Source organism: Canis lupus, chromosome 30, assembly GCF_003254725.2.
Source record: "Canis lupus dingo isolate Sandy chromosome 30, ASM325472v2, whole genome shotgun sequence".
NCBI lineage: Eukaryota > Metazoa > Chordata > Mammalia > Carnivora > Canidae > Canis > Canis lupus.
In genome coordinates this window covers 38305363-38331874 of record NC_064272.1, presented here as the reverse complement: position 1 = coordinate 38331874, position 26512 = coordinate 38305363, and the positions used below count along the sequence as shown (strand labels likewise).

The 26512-nt window shown below is 51.6% G+C and overlaps 1 protein-coding gene across 10 annotated transcripts in view; it reads right to left on the bottom strand.

The window, feature by feature from the left end:
- Window positions 1-235: 235 nt before the first annotated feature.
- The window catches only part of PPCDC (phosphopantothenoylcysteine decarboxylase), a 40374-nt gene continuing 14097 nt past the window's right edge, over window positions 236-26512 (bottom strand). For 3 of the 10 annotated variants that reach the window (XR_003145922.3, XR_003145921.3, XR_003145924.3), the window contains 5 exons: window positions 20553-20648; window positions 19553-19681; window positions 15349-15517; window positions 5087-5300; window positions 236-4256 (listed from right to left, as the gene is read on the bottom strand). Coding sequence is in view for 6 of the 10 variants with exons in the window: in XM_049104094.1 (XP_048960051.1) it covers window positions 10982-11070; window positions 15349-15517; window positions 19553-19681; window positions 20553-20648 (483 nt within the window). In the remaining 4 variants the exon portion in view is untranslated. Of the gene's footprint in view, window positions 4257-5086; window positions 5301-10901; window positions 11075-11629; window positions 14962-15348; window positions 15518-19552; window positions 19682-20552; window positions 20649-24182; window positions 24247-26165; window positions 26363-26512 lie in introns of those variants that run through there. The other 7 variants (XM_035709012.2, XM_025472134.3, XM_049104095.1 and 4 more) reach the window with 5 other exon arrangements.

The window sequence follows — 26512 nt, the reverse complement described above, 5'->3', positions numbered from 1 at the left end:
TTCTGCAACACAGGGATAAGGGAAACGGAAATGCTGGTGGTCTGTCACCCCCAGGGAGGTATAGTAGCTCTCAACTGGGAGCCAAGGGTAACAAGAACCCTATGTTCTTGGCTGTCCCTGCTTAGAAAGGATTTCTGTTACAATCAGCTGGAAGGGGAGAGGGAAGAAGCAAGTCATAGTTCAAATGCTACAGTCTCATTCTCTTCTTACCAAGTTTTAGTAGGTTTTCTTAATGTTTCTTTTCTTCTTCTTCTTCTTTTTTTTTTTTTTTTTTTTTTTGCTATATGCCTTTAGGATAGATTCTAGACAATTTAATTTTTAAATTAAGTTTCATCAGTTATGATTGTTTTACTGGGGAGAGGATCTGCAGGGCTCTTGTCACCATTCCAGAAACATGTCCCTAAGATCTCTTAAATCTTGGTGTTCTAAGATTGGTGAGAGGTTTAGCTTTGTTTGGTTTTCATTGATTGAGCTGGATAGTCAGTGGACTCTTAATCTGAAAATGTTTATTGTGGGTTTTGGTGGTATATAAATATAGATTTATGATATCTATCTATATATACAATAATATATCTATCTATATCTATATCTATATATCTATCTATATACATATAGCCACACACACACAGTTGTCTCCTCTTTTTGAGGAAATGGTATCAGTCAGATGGTTAATCTCAGATTGATTAAATTTTCTTTCCTTTTTTTTTAAGACTTTATTTATTTATTCATGAGAGACACAGAGAGAAGCAGAGACACAGGCAGAGGGAGAAGCAGGCTCCTTGCAGGGAGCCCGATGTGGGACTCGATCCCAGGACTCCAGGATAATGACCTGAGCCAAAGACAGATGCTCAACCACTGAACAACCCAGGCATCCCTGATCTAATTTTCTTATCTCTTTTATTCCATTATCTATCTGGTTTTTTTTTCTGTTTAACTTTTTGAAAGATTTTCTTGACTATCTTTCTTATCACTTAACTTACTTGTTCTCAGATTGTTCCCCTTCTTGTGGCATCTTGTTCTTGTCTCAGGATACAGTATTTCTCCCAGTCTCTGAGATTATCAATGATAGTTTATTTGAGGTTTTCTTCTGCTCTTTGCAGCATCCTTGTTTCTGAGATCTTTGTTTCTAAGTTCTTTTTTTTTTCTTTTTTATTTTTTTTTTTGGCCTCTCTTACATGTTGAAGGCTTCCCTTGAATGTCTGGAGATTGGCTCTTTGTTTTGGAGCTAAATATCCCAACCTGAAGACATATTCAAGGCACCTGAAGATCACTTCCCATGGAGGAGAAAAAGAGCCAGCATTGCAGTTAGTCACATCTTCACATCTTCCTGTTTCTTGACGCTGATTGAGTAAATCCCCTGAGCATCAGTTTCTCTTTTAGTAAAAGAAGGATAACAATACACCCTAGCAGGTCCCAGCCTTTCCCATTCATAAATTAATCTTTTTTTTTTCATAAATTAATATAAGGTACTTTAGTTAATCTTTATCATCTGCATTAAGCATTGATGTGCACCTCCCCTCCTTTTCTCCCTCCTTTCCTATCTGACGTCATATGCTCATGATCATGCCTCTATCAATTACAGAGGGACAGGCCATCCCTGATAATAAGATTCTGCTGTCCTGCTGCCTTATGCAGAGTGGTTAAGAAGATGTTGGTGTTAGGTGGACCTGGGATGTAAGCCCTGTACTGAGCCCTGGAGTAACAGAGATGATATAAAAGCCAAGATTCAGCCAGGGTCCCCAAGCCTCATGTGAGACATATTTACTACAGTCAAAAAGATGAGAGGAAATCTGAACAATATAGTCTGAGGGATGCAGAGCTCACCCAAGGGGAAGACCCTCAGTGACAACTGGCATCTGGGCCCCAGAAAAGAGGTCCCTCTCTTTTCCCCAAAGAACTGGAGAGTTGTGTCTTAGAGCAAAGAGCAATCTTCAAGTGTCAATAGCCTGGGAACACAGTTCTCTGGGGCACTGCTGGACTTTGTGTGCCACATACACGTGCTGCCCGGCTTCCACACTTCCCTCCAATTCCTTCCTGCTATTCCCATTTTGCTGCTCAAGCCCAAGGCCAAAGCTCTATTTCCTTGCCGATATCATCTCCCAAGCAAGGTTATGGATTAAGAGGAGGGAAGGGACAGGCTATCCCAGGAAAAGGCAGCCAGCAGGGGAGGTCTTGGCCTCCCAGTGAGAACCCATGCCCTCTGACCTCCCTCAGGGCATTCTTTTTTTTTTTTTTTTTTAGATTTTATTTATTTATTCATGAGAGACACAGAAAGAGAGTCAAGAGACACAGGCAGAGGGAGGAGAAGCAGGCTCCATGCAAGGATCCTGATGTGGGACTGGATTCTGGGAATCCAGGATCCGGTCCTGAGCCAAAGGCAGATCTCAACCGCTGAGTCACCCAGGCGTCCCTCCCTTAGGGCATTCCGCACCAGGCATTCAAACTCGCCTGAGTTGGGTCTGGCCCTATTCCTTCAGCTCTCTGAACCAGCCAAGGTGAGTGCTCAAACCAGAGGCTTGGGAGCTGCCAGGCTGGGAGCTCTGCTAGCTCCATGCTATTGCCAGTGCCCTCAGGGAAGGGCATTCCATACAGGGCATTCCACACACCTGAGCCCTCTGTTGAGAATGTGCGCCTCCAGACCGGTACACATCACCCTGGGGTTGACAGGTCACCTGAACCGAACCAGCACACTCAGTGCTCAGGGATTCTCCTGCACTCCAGTGACCCCATCCTCCATCTCTGTCACCTCTCCCACATTTCTGAGGGACAACTGAGCACATAGTATGAGATATACTTGGCAAATTCTACATCCCTCCATCTAATGGGCCTCAAGGGGCACCTCCTATGGGCATGGCTCTGTGCTAGGCCAGGTGGGACAAGGAAAAACAGTAAACAGGATGCATTCCTGTCCTCCAGCTAGTTGGAATAAAAGGGAACACTTGCCAAGTGTCCAATAATAATGTAGTAGGAGTCTCGAGGATGGATCTCTTTTAAAAGGATAGACCTGGAAATGTTCTCTAGCTTGATCTGGGTGCTACATAGGTGCATGCACATGCAAAAATTATCAAGCTGTACACTTAAGATATATACACTTCAATTACAAAAAATTGCAATTGGCCCCAGCTCCAGAACTTAGCAGAGAGCAGACAGGCCAAGTGGGGAACAGAAGGCATGTGGCAGGGCCACGTGGAAGAACAGGTCTGGAGGTTATAGTTGCCAGTGGGAAGGAGCAAAGGGCACAGATTGGAGTTCTTGTCAAGAAAGAAGACAGGTCTGAGGTCTAACAGAATGTCAAAGACAGAGGGGAGGGAGACGTCTGGGTGGCTCAGCCGTTGAGCACCTGCCTTTGGCCCAGGGCGTGACCCCGGGGTCCCAGGATCAAGTCCCGCGTCGGGCTCCCTGCATGGAGCCTGCTTCTCCCTCTGCCTGTGTCTCTGCCTCTCTCTGTGTGTCTCTCATGAATAAATAAATAAAATCTTTAAAAAAAGAAAAGACAGTGGGGATCAAGAGTGAGAGTTCCGGGTTATGAGAGCCACAGCAGCCCTCTCTTTAAAGAAACATAGGAGTTCTGGGAAGTCTCAATATGCACACAGTTGGTAGGTAAGTGGAAGAGGGATTTGTTGGCTTCTCTTAGATTCTGACTGAGTGCAGACCATGTGACAGACAACTGGACCATCCCGGTTACCAAAAGTACTCCGGATTCTTAAAGAGGTGCCCTGGGAAACAGCTTTAGGTGGCAAACAGCAGCAGCCAGCGCGCAGGCCTAAGACCACCACCATCCTCGATGCCTGGTTTCCCCAGAGCAATCTACACAGAACAAAGCTAGAGCCCACCCTAGGCTAGCTAAGGTCACCACTGTGATTGTGGCCCAGGACCCTGTGTTCTTGGGACCTGCGTGGTGGGTCTCCAGCTCAGAGGGAGCAGGGGGAGGGCGGACAGTATGGACTGAAGCTAGACCACACATTAAGCTAAGCAGGCTCCTCCTCTATATCTCAGATCCCCCAGAGCAGGAGGCTCAGTGCCTCACAGTAGCTCACTCCGTCTTTCATAAACCTGAAGTGCCGGGATGCTTTGCTCTCTATGGAGTTGAACTGTGTCTCCAGGAGATTCCTCAGAGGTCTAGCACACACTCCTTTTACTGGGGCTACTCTTCTTGGCACATCCAGCTATTTTTGTAAATCTGTTCAGTATGCTTGCTCTTCTGTAGATATTGGACAGCAATGGCTCTGAGAGGATCACAACACTTCAGGTGCAGTCTGGGTCAAAAAGAAAAACAAACACCTCCTTTGATCCGCATGCCATGCCACTATTAATGCAGCCCAAACTTTTGGGGACGCTACATGCATTGTTGTGTATTCTCATTTAGCTCATGGCAAACAGAGGAAGCTCTCATTTCACACGCGCCTGCCTCGGTTTCCCACAGCTACTTGCCGTGGCCCCCCAGGCCCCACCCCATTAGGCTTCTGTGTATCCTATCCACCTTCACTTACTATTCTCTGCCCTTCTTTCAGTTTCCCCAACTAGCACTCTCCTTCCTACCTTTGCACAGGCAGTAACCTTGGCCTGGTGCATCTTCCCCAGCTAACTACTGGTCATTCATTTTTCCTCTGTTCGTTTCCTCCAGGAAGTCTTCCCTGAAACCCTCCCCTCTTGCCCTCATGAAATTAGGCCCTGTGGTCACCACTCCCATAGCATTCTGTACTTTTTTCTGTGGTGTTTATCAGAGTGCTTCTTCTTCCTCATCTGATAAAGGTCTGTCCCTCCCACTAGACAGCCAGCCCCCAGGGCAGGGAGCATATGTGGTTCTGCTCCTCCCTGTGTGCCTCCCCAACACCCAGCACAGTGCTGGCATAAGGAATATGTACAACAGAGAGGGAATCCAGCGATGAATGAATGAAGCACCGTGCTATTTGATTTGATTAGGCTACGCCCCTGCAGAGCCGCCCGGCTCCATCCTGCCCAGGTGGAGAAGGCTGCCCGGGGGCTTTAGACGCGGCCAGGCCTGGGCCTGTATTCCAAGCACCGCCACGTACCAGATTATGCCTTTGGTGAGTCACTTCACCTCTCTGAGCCTCAACTTACTCACCAGTAAAGTGGAGATGGTAACAGTGTCCACCTCACAAGATGACACGAAATAGTCATGTGTGCAGGATGCCTCGGGGGCTCAGCAGTTGAGCGGCTGCCTTCGGCTCAGGGTGTGATCTCAGGGTCTGGGATCGAGTCCCAGGTCAGGCTCCCTGCGTGGAGTCTGCTTCTCCCTCTGCCTGGGTCTCTGCCTCTGTGTGTCTCATGAATAAAATCTTGTAAAAAAGAAAAAAAGAAGAACTACTCATGTATGCAAAGAACCTGACCCCCGATGCTCAGAACACAAGCGTCCTGCCCACGACACTGGCGGGAGCAGCGCGTTGCCCCTCGGGCCCTGGCACGTCGGCCCCCAGGCCTGGGAGGGCTGGTCCGCAGCAGGCCCGGAGCAGCCGCGGGAGAGGCGTCCCTCGGGGGGGGGAGGACGGCTCCGGGACTTCCCCACCTCGGACGTCTTCCCTCCCGGACCGCCTCAGCCCTTCGTCCTCGCCTCTCCTCCAGAATCCCAGGGCAAGGGCACACCTCCTGGCTCCCCTGCAGCCGAGGAAGCAGAGACCCGTCCGGGCCGCACGGGCCACGCGCACCTGCTCCGGGTGGCGACACCGGTCAGGGCGACTCGGGCCGGGGACGCCGGCTGTGCCTCGGCCTCGCTGCAGACAGGAGTCGAGTCCTGGCCCTCTGGGTGCCTTGCTCACTTGGTCAGAAAGGGGTGTTCCCTTCTCTCACGCCCCTTCCCCACAACCACCCCCAGGGATAAGGACGTGGAGAAACCCGGACGGGACCCAGGAAGCCCTTCTGGGCACAGACCTGTGCCAGGTGCGGCTTCGCTGCTTCGGGGGACAAGACTGTTGGTCAAGGCTATTTCTGGGCAGAGGGGAGGGGGCATCGGCCCGTGGACCCTCAGAAAAACGGCCCATCCTCAAGGGACTCGCACTGGAGGCATCGGGGAACACCCCGAAAGCATGTTCAGAACACATTTAAGCCACAGGTTGCACAATCCAGTAGCTGAGTTCTCACAGATTTTTTTAAAGACTTTATTTATTTATTCATGAGAGACGAGAGAGAGAGAGAGAGAGAGAGAGAGAGAGAGAGAGAGAGAGAGAGAGGGGCAGAGACACAGGCAGAGGGAGAAGCAGGCTCCATGCAGGGAGCCCGACGTGGGACTCGCGGAACTCGATCCCGGGACCCTGGGGGCGCTCAGCCACTGAGGCCCCCCCACCCCGCGCCCTGCACAGACTCTTTCAAGGGCCTTTGCCGGCCCCCCCATGCCAGTCAGCCCCCCTGCCGGCTCTGGCCCACCTGGACTCTTCCTTCTCCGACTAAACCCTTTAGCTTCAGGCTCTGCAGGAAGGGAGTCCTCCTGCCTCCACCTACCACAGCCAGCCTCAAAGCCGGACCCAGAGCCCGGCTCAGATGCAAAGCGGGCCCGGGCCTCTGCACACACTGCCCCCCACTCCGGCCTCCCTGACCTCTTTGCTAAATGCCTCCCCCCTCTTAGAATTCAGCCCAAAAGAGCCTCCTGGAGAGCTCCTCCTTCCTCAGGCTGCCCCAGCAGGGAGTGGGCTGTCCTGCGCTCCGGCACCCTAGGACTACTTACCTCCATCCCTGAGCCCCTCCCGGGCTGGCCTATCTGCCCTTCCATCTACTTCACTAAGCTGGAAGTACCTTGAGGTGAGGGCTGGGCCTCGGTCCAGGACAGTGTCTGGACACAGAGTTCGAAGGATGAATGAATAGGAAGGGGCTGTGCGTGTGTTGGGGTTCGGGTACCGGGGAACTCACTATACTTTCCACACAGTTTTGCAGTGAACCTGAAGCTACTCTACAAAGTAAAAGTCTATTCATTTTTTTTTTTTAATGAATGAAGAAACCTGATCAGCCTTCGATTATACAACATTGGCTTACAGAGGCCTCAGGCCATTGCACTTGTGTGAAGTGCCCCAGACTGACTGGTCCTCCCCAACGGAAAGGACTTCCTTCCCTTTGCCAGCCCTGCCTGCCTGCAACCCACCCCGGCGTGGGTGCTAACAGGTGGTGCGGATGGCCTGGCTGGACGACTGGCAGCCTAGGCTGCGCATCCACCTGTGATGCAATATGTCAAGGGGCCTGCAAAGGCCATCTGACCTTTGGCCCGGGCCCTCCATATCTGCCGCCACCTCCCAGCCCCCCGGAAGGCCAGCCTGGCTGGTGAAAGTCAGAAGGAAATAACCCGGAGGCTCACAAACCCTCCACCCATGCATGACCTTACCCACTGCCCATAACCGAGCGTATGCCTGCATCCCAGGCTACCAGTCTCCCCGGGAGCCCCGGGGGGCCAGTCCTGGCTCTGGGAAAGGTGCCCTGAGATCTCTCAGTGTTCCTATTCACCAATCCTGGAAATGGGCCAACTCAGTGAAGATGTTTTCTCCCCCCCAAAATTGCCTGCCTTGGCCACTGCCTCCCTGGAGGCCCAGGAAGCTCAGGAAATGCTACAGAAGCCTTTGGGGCCTCCACCCTGCTCAGCCCCCCACCACACACATTCAACTTCCTCAGCCACTGCTCACATGCCAGTCCTGGAAGAGGCCACCCAGAGACTGCAGGGACGGCCTGCCACACAGCCTGGCACACTCGAAGACTCGAGCTTTCTAGCTGCTTCTCCAGCTGCTCTCATCCTCTGGTCACCTCCAAAGGTTCAGGGCCTGAGAGGCAGCAGGGCTTGGAGCCGACTTCAAAGCTATGGGATCTTGAGGAAGTCAAGCCCCAGTTTGCTCATCTGCCAAATGGGTCTAATGTCCACCTCAGGGATCGCCATGAGGATTGCATTATAAACACTGGCGGTTACCCCTGAGCAGTGCTCGCAGGGTAGGGCGACCACACATCCTGGTTCACCCGGGTCAGTCCCAGTGGACACCTGTTGTCCTGATGTGTTCACTGTCCCCTTTTTACTCTCAGAGGTGCTCACTCTGGGTGACAAAATACTCGGTTAGCTTACCTGCGCCTGTTTGTGTTCCCAGCTCAGGCCCAGCCCGTGAGAGCAGCACCCATTTCTGCACCCTCTAAGGGGCCGTGTCTCGGCTTGTAGTTCTCTCTGAGCCTCGGGTTCTTAATTTTAATGGGATCGCAATGCCTATCCGGAAGGATGGTGAGGACGAAGAAATGAGATAAAGAATGCAAAGCACATGCCAGGTGCCCGAGAGAAGCATGCCCGCTCCCCATGATGCCAGTTTCCTAGGAGTGGAGCTCCAGAGCTCAACTGCTCCCCTCTCGAGGGGGTGACTTTTAGGAGTTCCAGGCGACAAGTGAGCTGCCTAGCTGTGCTCTTTCCTGAGAGCAAGAAAGGGCCTCCACCCCCACCCCGAGCTCCACTGCAGGCTCGGGGCGTCCCAGCCTCGCCTTCCGGCCTCAAGCGCTGCTGCGCAGCCAGGCCAGCCGGGAAGCCTCAGCCCCCACTCACACGGAGTGAAGGCACCTTTGAACTCTCCCCGCTCTTCCAGGAATCCGGAGACCCACAGGGAGTTTGTTGGGCCTCCAATCCCCCAGGGACCTGCTATCTGGGTCAGCAGGCAAAGGGTAACCACGAAACTTCAGCAGATAAAGCCACCATGAGACCAGCCTGTTGCAACCAGGCAAAAACATGCTCCCAGATCATAGCTGGATTAGCAGCATGTCCTCCACAGGCCCCAAAGCCCAAGTCTCCGAGCCTCTTGCCCTCGCACCCACCCACTCCTGACATTCCTTTGCTATTAGACAACTGGCAGTTCTGGCCTGCTCCTCGCCTTGCCCCAGGTAGTCCCAAACCTGCCTTGAATATTGTAGAATATTTGGTTCCACCAGGAAGCTCTTGGTGTAAACAAGCTGTCAGTCACTGGGATCTGATTCCAGGGCTCTTTGTTCAGGGGCATTTGCGTGACATTTCAGATTTCTGTGCTGCCCTAGAGACCACAATGTATGTGTGAAGGAAGCTATGGGAGGAAAAAGGTAATGAGGCAGCTACTAAATTGGGACTAAAAAAAACAAAACAGGTATCTGGTGGTAGTGGTGGTGTGTGGTGGAGAGAGCATCTCAAAGGACCTCAGCGAGGTAAGTGCTAATGAGGGTGGAGCTCGGGTTCTGCTGCAACAGCCAGAGGAGAGGCGCCCCTGGGCAGGGCGAGGAACTGGCCAGTGACTCTCACTGTCACGTCTGAAATATTCCAGCTGACCCCATCACCCAGCTGTGGTGTTAGGAGGGGAGAAGGAGATCCAGGAAACTCAGCAGGACACCCAACACGTGTACATGACCCAAACAGAAGCAGGGCTCCAGGTGGCTGAACCCTGCGCAGTCTCACTCAGAGAAGCACACGCTGGCCAAGGAACTGAAGAGCCTCCTGAAGAACCTAAAGTGTGTCCAACTCACAATCGTCAGCCACATTCCTTAAAAACTCCCATAGCCCCCACCCCCATCTTCTTGTACCCCCTCAGCAGCTCAAAGACTCTTAAGCCAAGTCCCAAATGGAGCCCCAACTCCTGGCCACCCACATGGCTCTGCTGCCCCCCTCCACTCAGGCCTCTCGGCCCCTTACTGGAGAGTTCATCAGCTCTCGGCTCCTTGCTTTAATTTCTCCCCCTTGACCCAGTACCGGAATTTGCCACTCAAAGGAGATACAATATAAAAACTAAGACTCCCTTCCCCTTTCTTGCCATCTCCCCAGTTCTGTAGCTCAGTCTGTTTTTTCCCTAATTCCCCACCACAAAATGCCCAGGAACCATGAGGGCAGACTAAACAATCCTGAGAGAAAAAAACTGTGGTAAGCGAAGCAAAATTCTTTTTAGTGGGTGGCACTAGGGGCTGTTAATAAATCTTGCAGCAACGCACACACAATTGTCATTAAGCATCCCCCAGCCCCACGCCCTCTAGCCACAGGGCAGTGGTTCTGCTACTTTCTAATCATGCCGGATTTTCTCACTCACTTTTGCACCCCCTTCCCCTCCAGAAGCACGGGGCTGGCCAAGGCCTTCAGCACACCTTGCTTCCCCAGCTTAGCATCTGGCTTCCTCCCTGACCCTCCAACGTGTCCCGCGAGCCACCCAGCGAGCCTCCACACCACACTGCACAGTCGCTGGGCTCCCTGCTGAAGCTCCGGCGTCCCCAGCACACGGAGCCCGGGTTCCTACACACGTGTCCCCCACCAGGTACGCGGCCGCAGGGCTTCCCCCCGTGTCCACTCTTCAGTCCTCCAGAAAGCATGGGCGCGGGTTCTACGGCCTCCAAAGGCCCACCCACACTACTCGATTCGGAGCCACGCAGCTTAGACTAGCACAGTCGCACGCTGGATTCTCATGGTCACTTGATTGTTTTAAGGCCTTGGATCTTCCCGTAAGACCATCAGCTGCTTGAGATCAGGAGTCTCAAAGGCTTATGAGTAGCCCTCGGGGGTATTCAAAAGCTCTCCTCCTCTATTAATTAGCTCATGACAAGAAAACCAGACCCATTTCTACTCCAGAGGCCTCAATGGAAATCTCCAGATGCCCCCGTCAAGTCATTTTTAGGAACTTCTGGATAAAGGACAGAAATAACCCATTTTGAAATTTGTGTGGCTTGGGATCCAGGGGGGCTCAGCGGTTGAGCGTCCACCTTCAGCTCAGGATGTGATCTGGGGTCCTGGGATCGAGTCCCGTGTCGGGCTCCCTGCATGGAGCCCACTTCTCCCTCTGCCTGTGTCTCTGCCTCTCTCTGTCTTTCATGAATGAATAAATATTAAAATAAAATAAAATAAAATAAAATAAAATAAAATAAAATAAAATAATAAAATAAAATAAAATAAAATAAAATAAAATAAAATAAAATAAAATAAAATAAAATAAAATAAATAAAATAAAATGTGTGTGGCTCATTGAGTTACGCAGCTGCCTTCAGCTCAGGTCCTGACTCCAGGGTCCTGGGATCAAGCCCCGTGTTGGGCTCTCTGTTCAGAAGGGAGCCTGTTTCTCCTCTTCCTCTGCCTGCCGCTCCCCCTGCTTGTGCTCTCTCTCACTCTCTGTCAAATAAATAAAGAAAATCTTTTAAAAATAATAAAATAAAATGTGTGTATTTACTGCCTTTGTGGGAGATAATATACTCATCTGCCTCACAACTTAAAATGAAGCTGGCCTCCCACCTTTCTCAGTCACCTAGTTCTGCTGCCAAGAGGCAAACAATGGACTGGTTTCTTGTTTATTTTTCAATAGGTGTTTGATGCATCTACAAGCCAGCAGGAATACATTCTCCTTTCCAGCCCTCACTTTTTTTGCACACCAACTAGCATGCAATAGACATTTGTTCTGCAGCTTGCATTTTCTGTTTAGCAGCATATCTTGGATGGCACCTAGAGGGCTTCCTCACACTCCTCTTGTGGCTGCATTGTGTTCCAGTCCCTAACTGATGCAACCAATCTCCGGTAGTTAGTTAGTGAAGGTGCTCCCGGCCTTTTACTGCCACCTACAATGCTGTAATGAATAGCCTTATTCAGACTAGATACATCATATGTGTGAGTGTATCTGTGGGACGAATCCCTGGAAGCAGAATTGCTGGGTCTAAGAGTAAAGTACATATGTAAGTTTTTTAAAGATTTCATTTATTTATTCATGAGAGACACAGAGAAAGAGAGGCAGAGACACAGGCAGAGGGAGAAGCAGGCTCCATACAGGGAGCCCGACATGGGACTTCATCCCGGGACCCCAGGATCACGCCCTGAGCCAAAGGCAGATGCTCAACTGCTGAGCCACCCAGGTGCCCCCAGTACATAATTTATAAAAATGTAATTTTGATAGATATTTCCAAATTGTTCTCCAGCAAGGTTGTATGCAGTCCTACTAGCAAAGTAGCAGGTGCCAGTCCCCTCGTCCTCACCAATCTAACAGACAGAAACCTCCGCTGCAGTGCAGTTTGGTTCACATCCCTCTCCCCATGAATGTGGTTGAGTGCTTTTTATGTTTAAGAGCCATGTGGGGTGTCTGTGTGTGTGCGTGCGCACACTCGAGCATACATATACATGTGGACTTGATTTCTTATCCTCTGCTCACTTTTCTTTTGTACTCTTGGTCCTTTTCCAGTCAATGAATAGCTCTTTATATATTAGGAGGTATTAGTCCTCTGTTATGTGAGCTGCAGATAATTTCCCATTTGTTTGCCTTTTGACCTTGCCTTTGGGCTATTGCTAGGCAGATTTGTTTATTTTTCTGTAAGCAAATTTATTAGTCTTTGTTTTTATGGCTCCTACGTCGTTTTACTCAGAAAGGAGCTCCTTTCTGAGCAAGACTGCCCCCTCCTACACCCCCACACCTTTTTTGTTAATACAAGAAGCCTGGGGGGATCCCTGGGTGGCTCAGCGGTTTGGCGCCTGCCTTTGGCCCAGGGCGCGATCCTGAAGTCCCGGGATCGAGTCCCGCACTGGGCTCCCTGCATGGAGCCTGCTTCTCCCTCTGCCTGTGTCTCTGCCTCTCTCTCTCTGTGTCTCTCATGAATAAATAAATAAAATCTTTTTAAAAAGTCAGAGAAACTACCATATTCTCTGAGAAAACACTTCTAACTTCGATGCTGCCAACTTTAAGACCTTTGACTCCTTGTGGGGAAAGCTGTGGCTCCCACTCCCACCTCAACACTCCTCTTCAGTTGGGGCCAGGTAAGTGCAGCTTGACACTAACTCCCCTCTCCTAACTCCAGCCTCAGGGGTTCAGGGGACAGCTGGGCTCTTCAGTAGCAGCTCAAGCCTCACCCCCATTCAAAACAGGCAGCAGGGATAAAGGATTGCAGCGATGGCCTGGGGGAGCCTAAGGATGGAGCCTGCAGCTGGCCCTTGCCATGGGGACCTCTCTCCTTCCAGCCAACAAGTCTCGGGCCCGCTCTGAGGAGCCACAGCTGTCTGCAGAAGTATTAGGTAGAAGCCTATCAACGTCTCTGCTCCTGTGGCCTTCTAGAACAGGCATGGTGTAGCAGCTCTGCTGGGTAGCTGTCCTCCCCAAAGTGCCCAGCACAAAGCCTTTCATACAATAAGCACTCAGTAAATGGTGGCAGTTTCTTAAAATTGGAGCGTTTCATTACTCTTTAGCAGGCTGCTGAGGGAAAGAAAGGGAGATGTGGACATGGGGAGGGACATTGGAAACCACTTAAATAGAACTTTGGGACGGTCTCTGGATTTTAATCATTCAGGCCCTCCTCATGCTCCAACCCTCAAACCTGCCAGAGAGGTTGGGTCTGTGATGCTACTATTTTAGTTATATTTTCTTTATTGCCCTTAGGCAACTTTATCCCAAAGCACTTGATGAAGTCAAGTGCTGCAGAAATAAAGGCTCTTGGGAAGACTTGGTCCCAGTCAACAGGCTTACTGGTGCCCTTCAAAGGTAACCGCTACGCTCAGTGGTCCAAGGGCATGCATGGAGTGCTCACTCACCCCTGGCCTGGAAGGCAGCAAGCCAGCCCCCAACCTCAGCTCCAAATAGGCGAATAAGCCCCTCCCTCCCGCAGCCACCAAACTGCAATTAAGTCAAAGGCAGGGTGATGGGGTTTTCTAGGGCAGAACTGTTTCTCTGTAGAGTTTACTTCCCACCTTCATGTGTGCTGTTGGGTGGGGCTCAGGGAGAGGCACAGACACCCAGGTCCTAGTCTCAGGTGCACAAAGCTGATGAGGACATCGGGAAGTGAGGGGCCTGGATTCCAGGGCAGGTTCCAACCCAGCTGGCTATCTGCCTGTCATTTGCATAAAGGCCACGACAGCTAAGGGCTGGTTATTTTATTTTTCCCAAAATGAGAGGGTCTATTTAAGTAAATGTTAGAAAAGCTCACTGGTGTGAATACATACTTAGCTTTAACTTCCCTTTATTTGACATTTACTAAGTAAGAGGCAGTGGGGTAGGGATCTTGCACACATAATCTCATTTAATCCTCTCAACAAGTCCATGAAGGCAGGATAATTGAGATGAGGAAAGTGAGAGAAAGGCTGAGCCCTGAGCCACGGTCCCACTGCTAGCACGTAACAGAGCTAGGATTTTTTTTTTTTTTTAATTTATCCATGAGAGACACAGAGAGAGGCAGAGACACAGGCAGAGGGAGAAGCAGGCTCCCTGCGGGGAGCCCGATGTGGGACTCGATCCCAGGACTCCAGGATCATGCCCTGGGCTGAAAGTGGGCGCCTAACCGCTGAGCCCCCTGGATGTCCCCAGAGATAGGATTTGAACTAGGGTCCCCCTGCCTCGGTGCCCTCTGCCCTTAACAACCATTTGATAGTAGCTCGAAGATACGCTGGTCAGCTGTCCACCCCAACCCTTCCCCAGCCACACCAAGCAATGCCCCTGATCTCCAAGACTACAAACTGAGGTAAAGGAAGGACAGTCTCCCACAAGTCACTCTTCTCTATTCCCACGTACCCCTGACCTCACAGCATGGCCTGTGGAGAATCTCGGCGTCTTGCCAGTTCCAGGCTTCCCTGACTCTGCAAGCATGGCACCCGGGCAGCCCCCCACGGAGCTGAAGTGGCTCCCAGGAATAAGGGAGAATCGAGGTTTCTGCGACCTTCCCAGAGCACGGGGACATACAGCAGCTTGCTGTGCCAATCCTGGGGAAAGGTGAGCGGGTTCTGGAAAGCAGGCATCTCTAGTTGGAAAGAAGTTGGGACCTGGGCCTTTGGTCTAATTGAACCTGAGGCAAGTCAGGCCCCCGGGGAGGCTCTGGAGCAGGCCCAGGCCAAACCCCTACCCAGCAATCACAGAAGTCTTCACTGTATTTTGCCAATGTCCACCTTCTTCACAGATTGGCCTGGAAACACACTCAGTACAGAGGGATACACAAGCCAGAGATCCCAGCTTCAACTCTCCTGAGAGTCACCATGCCAGAAGAGGACTTCTTTCACTTTGTCCACAATGGTGCCCACCTCGGCCATGGCCCCTAGACCTAGGAGGCAAGGTTCTGCTGTGGCTCATAGACTGAGGCAGGGGCCCATCCCCCACCCACCCTGCTCAATGCTCCCCTGAGTGCTCCACCCAGAGCCCAGCGCTTTGGAGGCCAGGACCATCTCTGCAAGAGCCAACTCATATCTTATATCTTATGACCCATCATATCCCTTCCAAGCCACCCACAGGACAGGCCCCGGAACAGTAACAGTAGCCACCATGAACTGCATATGGGCTACATGCCAAGGACACCAGACACTCGACATACACTCAAGCTTTCCCTGAGGTCACAACAGGCTGGGATGTAGATCCAGATCTGACCCCAGGGCTGAGCCCTTCTGGTACCCTGGGCTGTGAGGATGGGCTGTGGGCCTGCCCAGATGCCCACCTTGGTCTCCACACACCAACTTCTTGGCAACGCAAGGTATTTCAACATAGCCGAAGGCCTTGAGCTGGCCGACTTGCTGCGCAGTGATGGGATGCTCCCACATGACGGTGTTCATCGCTGGGCAGAAGAGCAGGGGCTTGCGGCAGTCCCAGGCCCGGATGACGCAGGTCTGTGAAGAAGGGCCAGGGTGGGACGGGTAAGTGCTCCCAAGCTCCTCTCCTGGCCAGCCCTCTCCAATGCTCCCAAATCCTGCCCCCCATCCTCTGGGTCACAGCCAGCCATGGGCTTAGGATGACTGGGTGCTACTTGTCTGTGTCCCTGCATCTCTCATCTCCTCATCCCCTCCATGTCCCTACAGCTGCCAGCACAGGGCCTACCCACAGGAGGGTCTCTACCAACACTTGCAATGGCCCAGCCACATCCACACAGACCCCTACTCCTGTGCAGAAAGCGCTCTCCGAGCTGGAGCACAAGGCCTCTCCACTGTGAGACACACCTCAGAGAGAGAAACCGGCCAGGGGAGCAGAGGTCAAGCTTTGCAGTTACCCCCAAAGCAAAGGCCCAGACCACTCATGGGGTGGGGACCCCTCTACCCCAACACCAGCCCTACTTCAAGGCCAACTAAAGCTTTTTTTTTTTTTTTTAAAGGTTTTCCCTCTTTTTTTTTTTTCCAAAGATTTTATTTATTCATGAGAGACACACAGAGAGAGAGAGAGAGGCAGAGACACAGGCAGAGGGAGAAGCAGGCTCCATGCAGGGAGCCCGACGTGGGACTCAATCCCAGGTCTCCAGAATCACACCCTGGGCTGAAGGCGGCACTAAACCGCTGAGCCACCCGGGCTGCCCAAGGCCAACTAAACCTTGGCAGTGAGGACACCTTCCACATGACAAAACCCCTCTCATATGTAGTATCCCACACACCCCGCTGCAACCCTGTGAAGAGGGGCTGCCTGTTTCAAAGACGGGAGAGCTGTGCTCCCCAAGGTCCCACGGAGACAAAGATCAGGGCACTGCACACCGGCCCTGCCATCTTCCACCATAGCACACAGCCTCACTACCTCCCGAGTTCCAGCCATCCCACCAAGTCACACACCAGAGGAGTGTGAAAGGGACCTCCCAGCTCAGTGGGTGGCAGAATCACAGAGACCTGGGTTCAAATCCTGACTCTGCCATCTACTGTTACTACTAGCTGGGAGAACTGGGAAGCTTGGAGGCCAGCTTCTTCCCTGCAAAAGCCTCCCTCACTGGATGACTGTGGGGCATGGGCTGAAAAGGCTTAAAGCTCTTCACACAGGGCCTGGTATCCAGGACGGGCTCCAGAAGCATTAGCTCCTATTACTCCCCAGGCATAGGCTCCTGGGGCCAGGAGGTGCTCCTCTGTGCCCTGACTACTCCGGCTCCTCGCTCCAGCTGTGGGCCCCTTGAGGAGACAGTGGTTAGCACATCCCTTCCCTGAAGCAGCCCATCTGGGAAAAGAGGGGAGAGCCCAGAAAACAATGGCTTGGATGGACCAAAGCCGATGCCCGCCCCTCTCGGTGCCCCCATTCTCTCCCGGGGACAGGAAGGAAGTGGAACAGCACAGAGCCTCAGGATCTGGCTACCCGTGTAGCCCCAGACACCAGCGTCTGTTTCCCACCAAGTCCTCTCAATTTGGCAACCAGGCTGAGTGGACAGTTTCAGGCACACTTCCTCTTGGCCCTGTGCCACCTGCCGCTTCTGCAAAAGTCACGAACGTACCTAGAAGAGCCCCCCTGGCTTCGTGTGCAGTGTGGGGGTGGGGGTCAGGGTGGGGGTTAGGGTTTCTAAGTGTCTTCAGAGCAAAGCACACCAACCAGAGGACAAACCCAATACCTCCATGACCCATGCCTCTCTAGCTTTTCCCATCTCATGCCAAGCTCAGCGCTTTCAGACAAACCACAGCTCCTCTGAACCTTCTGGCAGCGGGAGGGATGAGAGGAGGCAGCAGTTCCCACGGTCACATCTGTTTGGCCAACGCTCTGTTCTGTACCTCAGGCTCTGCCCTGGGAAGCTGCCTGGCGGAAAGAAGACCTAGATCCCGAGCAGGAGACCAGCTCCCAGCTACACTGGTGACCCAAGGAAGTTACTCCTCTTTCTGGATCTCCTGGCTTCTTTTTTTCTCTCTCTTTTTTTTTTTTATTTATTTTTTATTTTTTTTTTTAAGTAATCTCTACACCCAGTGTGGGACTCAAACTCACAACTCAGAGATCAAGAGTTGCATGCTCTACTGACGGAGCTAGCCAGGCACCCTTCTGCTCGGCTATTTAGCACAAAGAAGGGGCTAGGGCCCGCGTGGGCCAGAGGGCAGATGGAGATGCACGTCACCCAGGCTGAGGGCCCAGAGGCCTGGCGCACAGGTTCACACCCAGCACACTGCTCTACTGGCACCCAAGTTCTGGGCACTGGGACGGGAGATCTGAAAGCAAGGGGCAGCAGGGTGCTCTTTCCAAGAATAAAAAGACAAAACATCTTTTGAGTAAGGACAGAGCCGTGGAGTGAAGATGATGACTTAAAGCTTAAACTTTATGAGATTTGTAATTCCTTGAAATATTTGGGCCTTCAAAGGAAACCTTTTGAGGCAAATGGCCTGGAGATTGGTCATAGGAACATGTTCCACTGCTCAGCCCACTCAGGAGGAGGGAATCCCGAAGAATTCAGGGAGTGGGGGCAGCTTTGAAGGGAAAAAAGGGAAGCAGAGCTTTGGAGGGAAAGAAAGGAGCCCTCAGAGAGCCAGCGCAGCCCGGGGCATAATTCCTAGATGGCAGTGTGCTTCATCACATCAGCTGGTTCTGACCAGCCAGTGGGAAGCCTAGAAATTTGGTGAGATGGTGCAGGTCATGCACAAGTCAGACCTACTGAGATCAAAGTGGCCAGGAGCCTCACCTGCTCCAGCTGCCCTGTCAGCCATGCACCCACCTCACTGGGAAGCCTTCAGGATAACGCTGCCACTAAGCTCGCCTTCCCTGTACTCCCCTCCCCCTGCTCCTGGCTATACAGTCTGTGTGCTGCCCTTCTTCTGGTCACCCTGTACTCTTATTCAAGTGATGTTTCAATCCCTAGCAGGTTCTTTGAGAAGTGCCCTACACACCCATCAACAAGCATACAAGACTAAGCTCCTATCTGACCCCCAAAATTGGGACCCAGCTTCATTATTCACTTCTTGATCCTATTTTTTTTTTCTTTTTCTTGATCCTATTAAACTCCGAAAAAGTCCTTGCTCTTTGCCAAAGTAGAGTAACTAATTACCTTATTATATATACAGTAAGTATTTATTGAACTTACTAAATGCTCAGCACTGTGCAAAGTGGTGACTCCATGGTCAAAGGACCAACTGGGGTGATTTAAGACTGTACCACACAGCACAGCATACTCCCTTCTCACCTGTACGGGTCACCAGAAACCCTCTCCTTCCAGACCATGAGCTCCTGTGTCCTGTGTGTCCCTCAGCATGGGGCCCAATTCATGTTAGAGAAAAGCTCAATGTATGAGGGAAGCAGGGTAATAATGGAGAGGGAGGGAGAAGAGAGATCACACACCTAGCTCCTCCCAGGATGATCAGATAAACAAGACCTTTTAGGACAACAGCTTCCTGGAGGTTCCTTAGGCCTAAAACAATCCCCACTTTGTGCAGCTGGACTTCTGCTCCTCTCCTCCACCATTCACCGGCTGGCATGCCTCACCCAGTCTTTCTCCTCCCGTCCCCTCTAAGCCTTCCCTAACACACAGGAAAACCACATTTCTGCCTTGTGGCCAATGCTACAGGAGAGATAAGTGTGCATAAGAGATCCATGAGGAAGTAAACACTCTTATCAGATTGCCCATGTGGATATCCAGATCCTGGGGAGAAGGCAGAGCTAAGAGGGGGCAGGCAAGGGGGCTGGGCAAGGAGACCAACAGAAGAGCTCATCAAGGGCAGCCAATGACAAAGGGAGAGGAGCTGAGCATCAAGGAGCAGGTGAGAGGTGCATGCCCTCAGAGAGCATACACAAGCCGAGCCCATTCACCTGCCCACCTGCCAGAACATAGGTGAGACCAGGAGGAGGGTAGGGGATCCAGGAGGACTGTGTTCTGAGCAAATCAGCCCACCATAAAAAGAATTCCAAGGCAAGAACCCTGCACAAAGGCAGTCTGCAGCTCAGCAAACCGGGAGGGAGGCCCAGGGAGGGAGGAGGGCAGAGTCACTCACAAGCAAGTTGTCACATATGCCACTGGCCACCTTCCCCAGGGTGTTGGCATCAAGAGGAGCCACCAGCATGAGGTCTGCCCACCTCCGCAGGTCAATGTGGAGAACGGGGTCGGATCGGCACTTCCACATCTGGCAGAGGGAAGGAAACAGAGTCATTGAGCTGCTACTCTCTCAGTGTGTGTGTGGGGGGGGTGCGCGACACGGGCCAGGTATGCTTAAGTCAGAAACAGAGGGAGACCCCCTGAGCGATGCCTGCCCACGTCCACCGCTGTTCCTCTCACTGCTAAGCTGGTGAGCACTGGCGGTGGAGCCAAGAGCCTGAGAGAAAGCAGGCCTGAGGAAACAAACGCCCCTTGTCTCTCCGAGCTATTCCCTTTATGGTTTGGTTTTCAAGAGAACTGACATCTGGCAGGGAACTCCTGGCCTGTCTGCTTGAGGCGGATGCTTGGGTTGTCCAAGCCAGTGGAAGGGCTCTGGGGCGGTGAGAATGGAGGGGGTGGGGTAGGGGAACGGGCCAGCCAGAAATGTTCTAGGCTGAGAGTGTTTAAAAATGCCTGGCAGGGCACCCCTGTGAGGCCCACACTCGATGTCTGGTGAATCGGCCGGGGCCTGCCCCTCTTCGGGGGAGCAGAAGCAGGGCCCACGTCCATGGGAAGCGAGGCATCTCGACAGCCCTGACACTGGGAGCCACGTGGACAAGGGTGGTGGGAACAGAGCTCCTCTGCGGTTTCATCAGCCCCGATAAGTACAAGGACACTCAACCGGAGGCAACCAGCCAGGCCTGAGCTCTGCCTGGGGTGGGAGGAGTCTCCCGGCCTCCTGCAGGCCAGAAGCTAGACAGATGTTTTCCTCATTGCCTCTGCCCAGAGGGCCCTGACCACTGACTTGAGCCTGGCCCGTCTGCTCTGGCCTCCAGGACCACGGGCTGCAGAGAGGCCACTCCTGTCCTGTTGGTAGAAACACGATGGAACTCGGCCGTGGGGCCCCCCCGCGCACTGACCTCCCATTCATCAGCGTCGCTGTAGAGAGTGACGGGAATGTCCTGGGGGCTGTAGAAATGTTTGGCTCTCTCAGTTGTGACCACTGCTACTTCCAGCTGTCACAGAGAAAAAAACAGGCGGGCGGGGGAGAGAGGGAAAGGAAACTGTTACCAGAGCCACTGGCCTGGAAGCCACACGGGGCCAGGACAGGCAAGTGCTTTCTGCATGGCCTGGCTCTGGAAAAGGCTTCTCCCTCCCTGGCAGTGAGCCTCCTGTTTGCACAGCTACTTCCACTGTCACCCAAAGGTCAGGCCCCAGCAGATGTGGCCGTTTCACTTCCCTATCTGAGGGGCTGCGGAAGAATGAGTCACCCAACTGCCCAGCGCATATAAAGCAGCAGGCTCCTGCCACTCAGGCCAAGAGGCAGAGGCAGACGGGAAGGAATGCAGGGCCAGAGGGCCACGGAAGGCAGGAGGGGTGGCAGGAGGGGCCGCCAAGGCTCGCAGGTCCTGAGCTCTGATGCGCGCCCCAACCCTGCCCTCTGCAGGCCACGCAGGGGCAGCCGGGCCTGGCGCGGTGGCCGCCTCCGGCCTCAGCGAGAGTCCCCTCTGTACTTCTAGGAACAGGGCCTCGTGGGCTCTGGCGGCAGACAGACTCCAGGAAACCCAAAGCCGAGGGCCTGACGCTCGCGGAGCAGCAATGAAATTCACTTTCACGCTCGTCATCCACAAGGAATCCATCGTGCCCGCGGGGAGGCTGGGCCGCCCAGGAGCCAAGGCCGCGCAGCACTAGGCCGGGCCATCATCTGCAGAATGAGACGCTGAACTGACAAGCTGGCCGAGTGGAAGAGCTCCGAGGAGGCGGCCGAGAGGGGAAGGGGGTAGAAAATCACAGGTCTGGGAGGGACATTCCTCCAGGAGACAGGAGAGTGAAGGGTGGCAAGGATCGTCACCTGGCTAGAGCAGGAACCACGGTGGCACAGAGGCCAGATCCAGCCTGCAGACGTGCCACTTGGCCTTCCTGAGGTTATAAACATTTTCGAGCCAATATATACAGATCGGGAGATTTCACACAGAAAATCCAATTTCCTGGCTTCTCTTGAAAAACTAAAAGCTTTGGCACCGTGGGGCCCGCGTTCCTACCTGATAACGGTGGCATCGCGCAAGGCTGCCACTTGGGATGGGGCTTGGGATGGCGGGCCCCTGCCAACTCACAGTAGCCCCATCCCTCCCTGTCGTCTGAGGCCCCCTCCTCCCGCTTCCCCGTCTGTCCTGCGGCAGCATTCCCCACAGCACGTAAGAGCCAAGTGGGGACCAGGGCGCAGAGTGTCAGAGAGGCGGAGCGCACGACTCCAGACTCCGAGCTCTCCAAGACAGCTCTCAGCCCGGTCCCGTCCCTCAGAATCCACCACCCCAGGACTTGCACCCTCCGACCTCAGCGACCTGTTTAAAGGTCACTCAAGCTACACTCCCTCCAGGACAGCTCTGAGCAAGGACGACAGACAGGGCTGGAGTGGACACGGGACCAGCGCAGGTAGGGGAGCAGAGGGAGGCAGGGCAGGGCTGAGGCCCTCCAGATACAAGACAGAGACCAGGAAAAACATGGCAATGGCCAGTTAGAGCTAAGCAGGGCAGGTGACTTTCAAACCAGCAGGAAACTCAATCTAGACAATAAAGGATTGGAATGGGGAAAAAAGAGCAGCAGAGAGAACACGTGACAAGTAGAAAGCATTCAACAAGAAGGCACAAGTGAAGTCCTAACAGAATAGCAACTATAGTAACACATAATGAGCTAAAATACCTGATCAGAACTCAGGCTCTCATACTGGATCTTTATAATCCACCGATCACATCAAAATGTGTCTGGAAAGGCACATTTAAAACATGAGGATACACTGGGGCACCTGGCTGGCTCAGACAATGAAGCGTGCGACTCTCAATCTTGGGGTTGTGAGTTCGAGCCCTACGCTGGGTGTAGAGATTACTTAAAATATTAAGAAATAAAAAGGTGGGGTGCCTGAGTCAATTAAGCATCTGCCTTCTGTTCCAGTCATGATCTTGGGTCCTGGGATTGAGCCCTCCAGCCAGTTCCCCTGCTCAGCAGGGTCTGCTCCTCCCTCTCCCTTTACCCCTCCCCACCCCCACTCCTGCTCTCTCAAATAAATAAATAAATCTTTTTTAAAAAGGTAAAAAAGGATATATAAATGTTAAGCAAAAGAATAAACTTTCAGTTTAATAAGGTAGATTCAACTCTGCTTCCTCCCAAAATCTCACTAAAATAAAAGGGATTTATTTTTTAAGATTTTATTTATTTATTCACGTCAGACACACACACACACACACAGAGAGAGAGAGAGAGAGAGAGAGAGAGGCAGAGACACAGGCAGAGGGAGAAGCAGGCTCCATGCAGGGAGCCCGACGTGGGACTCGATCCCAGGACCCTGGAATCACACCCTGGGCTGAAGGCTACGCTAAACCACTGGGCCACCAGGGCTCCTCAAGGGATTTTTTTTTTTTTAACGATATGAACCAAGAACAAAGAGAAGACGACCAAAAAACAAAATTAAATTAAAACAAAGACCAGAAACCAGCAGGTAAGACATGTCCACACATTTCTGGAAGATGGAAGTGAAAGGAAGCATTAGCAGATCAGTTAAGACGAGACACTAAAGTTTCTTTTTCTTTTTTTTTTTTTTTTGATGCTAAAGTTTCTTATGAATATTCAGGGAACAAAAAAGAACTCTTGGACACTAAAATTACAAACAGTGGGCAGCCCTGGTGGCTCAACAGTTCAGCTCCGCCTTCGGCCCAGGGCGTGATCCCAGAGACCCGGGATCCAGTCCCATGTCAGGCTCCCTGCTGGAGCCCACTTCTCCCTCTGCCTGTGTCTCTGCCTCTCTCTCTGTCTCTCATGAATAAATAAATAAAATCTTTAAAAATAAATAAATAAAATAAAATTACAAACAGTGAAATAAAAAACTCAGCATAAGTGTAGAAGAAATCTTCCAGAAAATAGAACAGAAAGATAAAGAAAAGACAGATGTTAGAAAAATAGATGAGAGCTGAGTGAAGTAAGTCAATCGGAGAAGGACAAACATTATATGTTCTCATTCATTTGGGGAATATAAATAATAGTGAAAGGGAATAGAAGGGAAGGGAGAAGAAATGTGTGGGAAATATCAGAAAGGGAGACAGAACGTAAAGACTGCTAACTCTGGGAAACGAACTAGGGGTGGTAGAAGGGGAGGAGGGCGGGGGGTGGGAGTGAATGGGTGACGGGCACTGGGGGTTATTCTGTATGTTGGTAAATTGAGCACCAATAAAAAAAAAATAGCAACAACTTTCAAAGACAAACCTTAAAAAAAAAAAAATAAAGTCAATAAAAACAAAAAGAGAAAGAAGCCAACCATTAAATATTTGTTTTACCTGAAAAAAAAAAAAAAAAAGATGAGAAAAATCAGATCAATTTAAGAGGTCCAAAATCTGCCTGAGGTGCAAAAAGAAGACAGAAAAATGAAGGTGAGAAAAATCACAAAAGGAATGGAATGGAATCTCCCAAAGCTGGAGAACTCAAGAGACAGGAGGCATCTCTTCTGCTTGCCTGGTGTCGTTCAGTCACTCAGGGGACCCAGAGCATCACGTCCCTGGTACCTGCTGAGTGTCTGTCTGTGGAGCCAGAGCCCACACCAGCTCTTCCGGAAGCCACATCCTCCTGCTGAGATATATGGGGTTTGCAATCAGCAAAGTCAAAAGAGTTCTTCTCACCATGTTGCTGCTAAGCCACAAACCCCAGCCTGTACCTGCACAGCTACTTTCCTGGTCCTGAATGCAGCAAGTCACATTTCCCTGGTAAATTCCACTTTCCAGAGGGGGCCCACAGAGAGCCCCTAAGATCTCAGTCCTGTTCAGCCAGCACCACCATCCACAGCCCCCCACCCCCACCCTGAGACATGAATCCAAACCACAGACAGAACAAGGTTCAGAGTGGAGCTCTTCCCTGAGGTCCACAGGGTGGGGGTAGGAGTTGGGAAGGAATCAAGAACAAACCCTTTAAACTGGGATCTTCCATTGCTTATAAACCCACAGACATCACCATCAGGTGGTCCAGGGGGATGTCCCAAGACTCTACTGAAGGCCTCACCTCAATCCAGAGTATTCTGATGTCCAAATAAATAAACTGAAGTTGTTAGGCCTTGTTCCCAATGAGCCATATCAAGCCCCAGTGACAACCACCTGCTGAGAGCTTTCCTAAGTGTTCCCAAATCTCCTCTATGGTAATCTGAGGAGCCCACCTCCTTTACCTTTTATTTTTTTATTTATATTTTTTTTCTTTACCTTTTATCAAAAAGTCATGACATTAGTCATCTCCAGCTCCCAAGTCCTCTGCTGTTTCCCACACATCCTGTAGGCCCACCACCAGACAGAAATTGGCCCAGGTGATGAATCACCCAACCTGGGTTCAAGTTCCTCCTATCAACATTTGTCCTGCTCTTTCAAGCCCAAAAGATGGAAACAAAATGGGACACAAGAGTCTCTCTTGTTTCCTTCTGTTCCCTCCTAACATTATACCACTGGCCTCCAAGACCAGGTCTGGTTTCTTTTCCCAAATATACATAACAACCCTGTTGGTCATACTGAGTTTCAGTGCAAGCTTCGGCTCACTCTGGTGGGCTCTGGGCCACGCTCCTAACTCCATCTTTGGTTATATGTCCTTGTTTCCATTTAACAGTTTCCCATCTCCTTCAACAGAGACCTTCCCAGGTAGACATTGGCTTCTGGTCACTGCCTTCTTTTCCTCCTGGGGGCCATTGCCATTCATCTCTAAGAGCTTCCCAACCACCATGAATAATTTGCAACTTAAGAATATCCCAGTTCAGGGGCCCCTGGGTGGCTCAGTCAGTTAAGTATCTGCCTTCAACTCAGGTCATGATCCCAGGGTCCTGGGATTGAACCCCGCATCATGGTCCTCGCTTGGTGGGGAGCCTACTTCTCCCTCTCCCTCTGCTTGTGTGCTGTCAAATAAATAAATAAATAAAATCTTAAAAAGGCGTGGGAGTAGTGCCTGAATGGCTCAGTCAGTTGAGCATCTGCCCTCAGGTCAAGTCATGATCCTGGAGTTCCAGGATCCGTCTGCATTGGGCTCCGTGAGGAGTCTGCTTCTCTCTCTGCTCCTCACCCCATTCATGCTCTTGCTTTCTTTCGCTTCCCTCAAATAAATAACTAAAATCTTAAAAAAAAAAAAAAAAAGAAAAAAAATCCCAGTTCATCTTCTATTCTGCAATCTGGAAGGCTGCTTCCTGAAAATCTAATTCCCCTATTTTCCCTAACTACCAAACTGCCTGTCAGTTCGCAAAAGTAAAGATTGTGCCAAGGGCTAAGAAACATTCCCAGTTTGGTAATGGCCCTGTTCTGGGGCTCCATCCTCCGTCTCAGCTCTGCCACGTCCCCCCTCACGGCATGAGGCTCCTCTGGCTCCTAGGGAGTTCTAACCAGGGGTCCAGGTGAGCCTCCCACTCTGGGCCCCTGCTTGAACTCTTCCCTCTGAGCTCTTCCCCAGGCTGAGTCCATCCTTTTCCGACTACCCTCCCAGGTTACAGTCGTTGTTAGGGAGCTTCCTGGGGTCAGTATCTTTACCTCAAGAGTAATCTGAAGCGTATGCGATGAGCCAATCCTTCCCAGTGCCCATCCCGACTCCACTGAAGCAGCTACCTTTCCTTGGCAGTGACCTGGCCCACATGTCCGGCAGGCCCAAGCCCGTTTTTCTGGTTTCAGAGGGATGTCACTTGATCTGATTCATCAGCCCTATGGGCTTTGTTCTTTCATTTTCATTTACTCTGTCAAATGTCCTGGGAGCCAAGGGCTAAGGCCTGGGTTTTCACACACTTCAAAAAAAGGAAGGGGGGCGGGGTGGGAAACATGTTTTGTTAACTTCTGAGACACTAAATAACTCAGACTATTCACTCATTCACCCTAACGTTTCC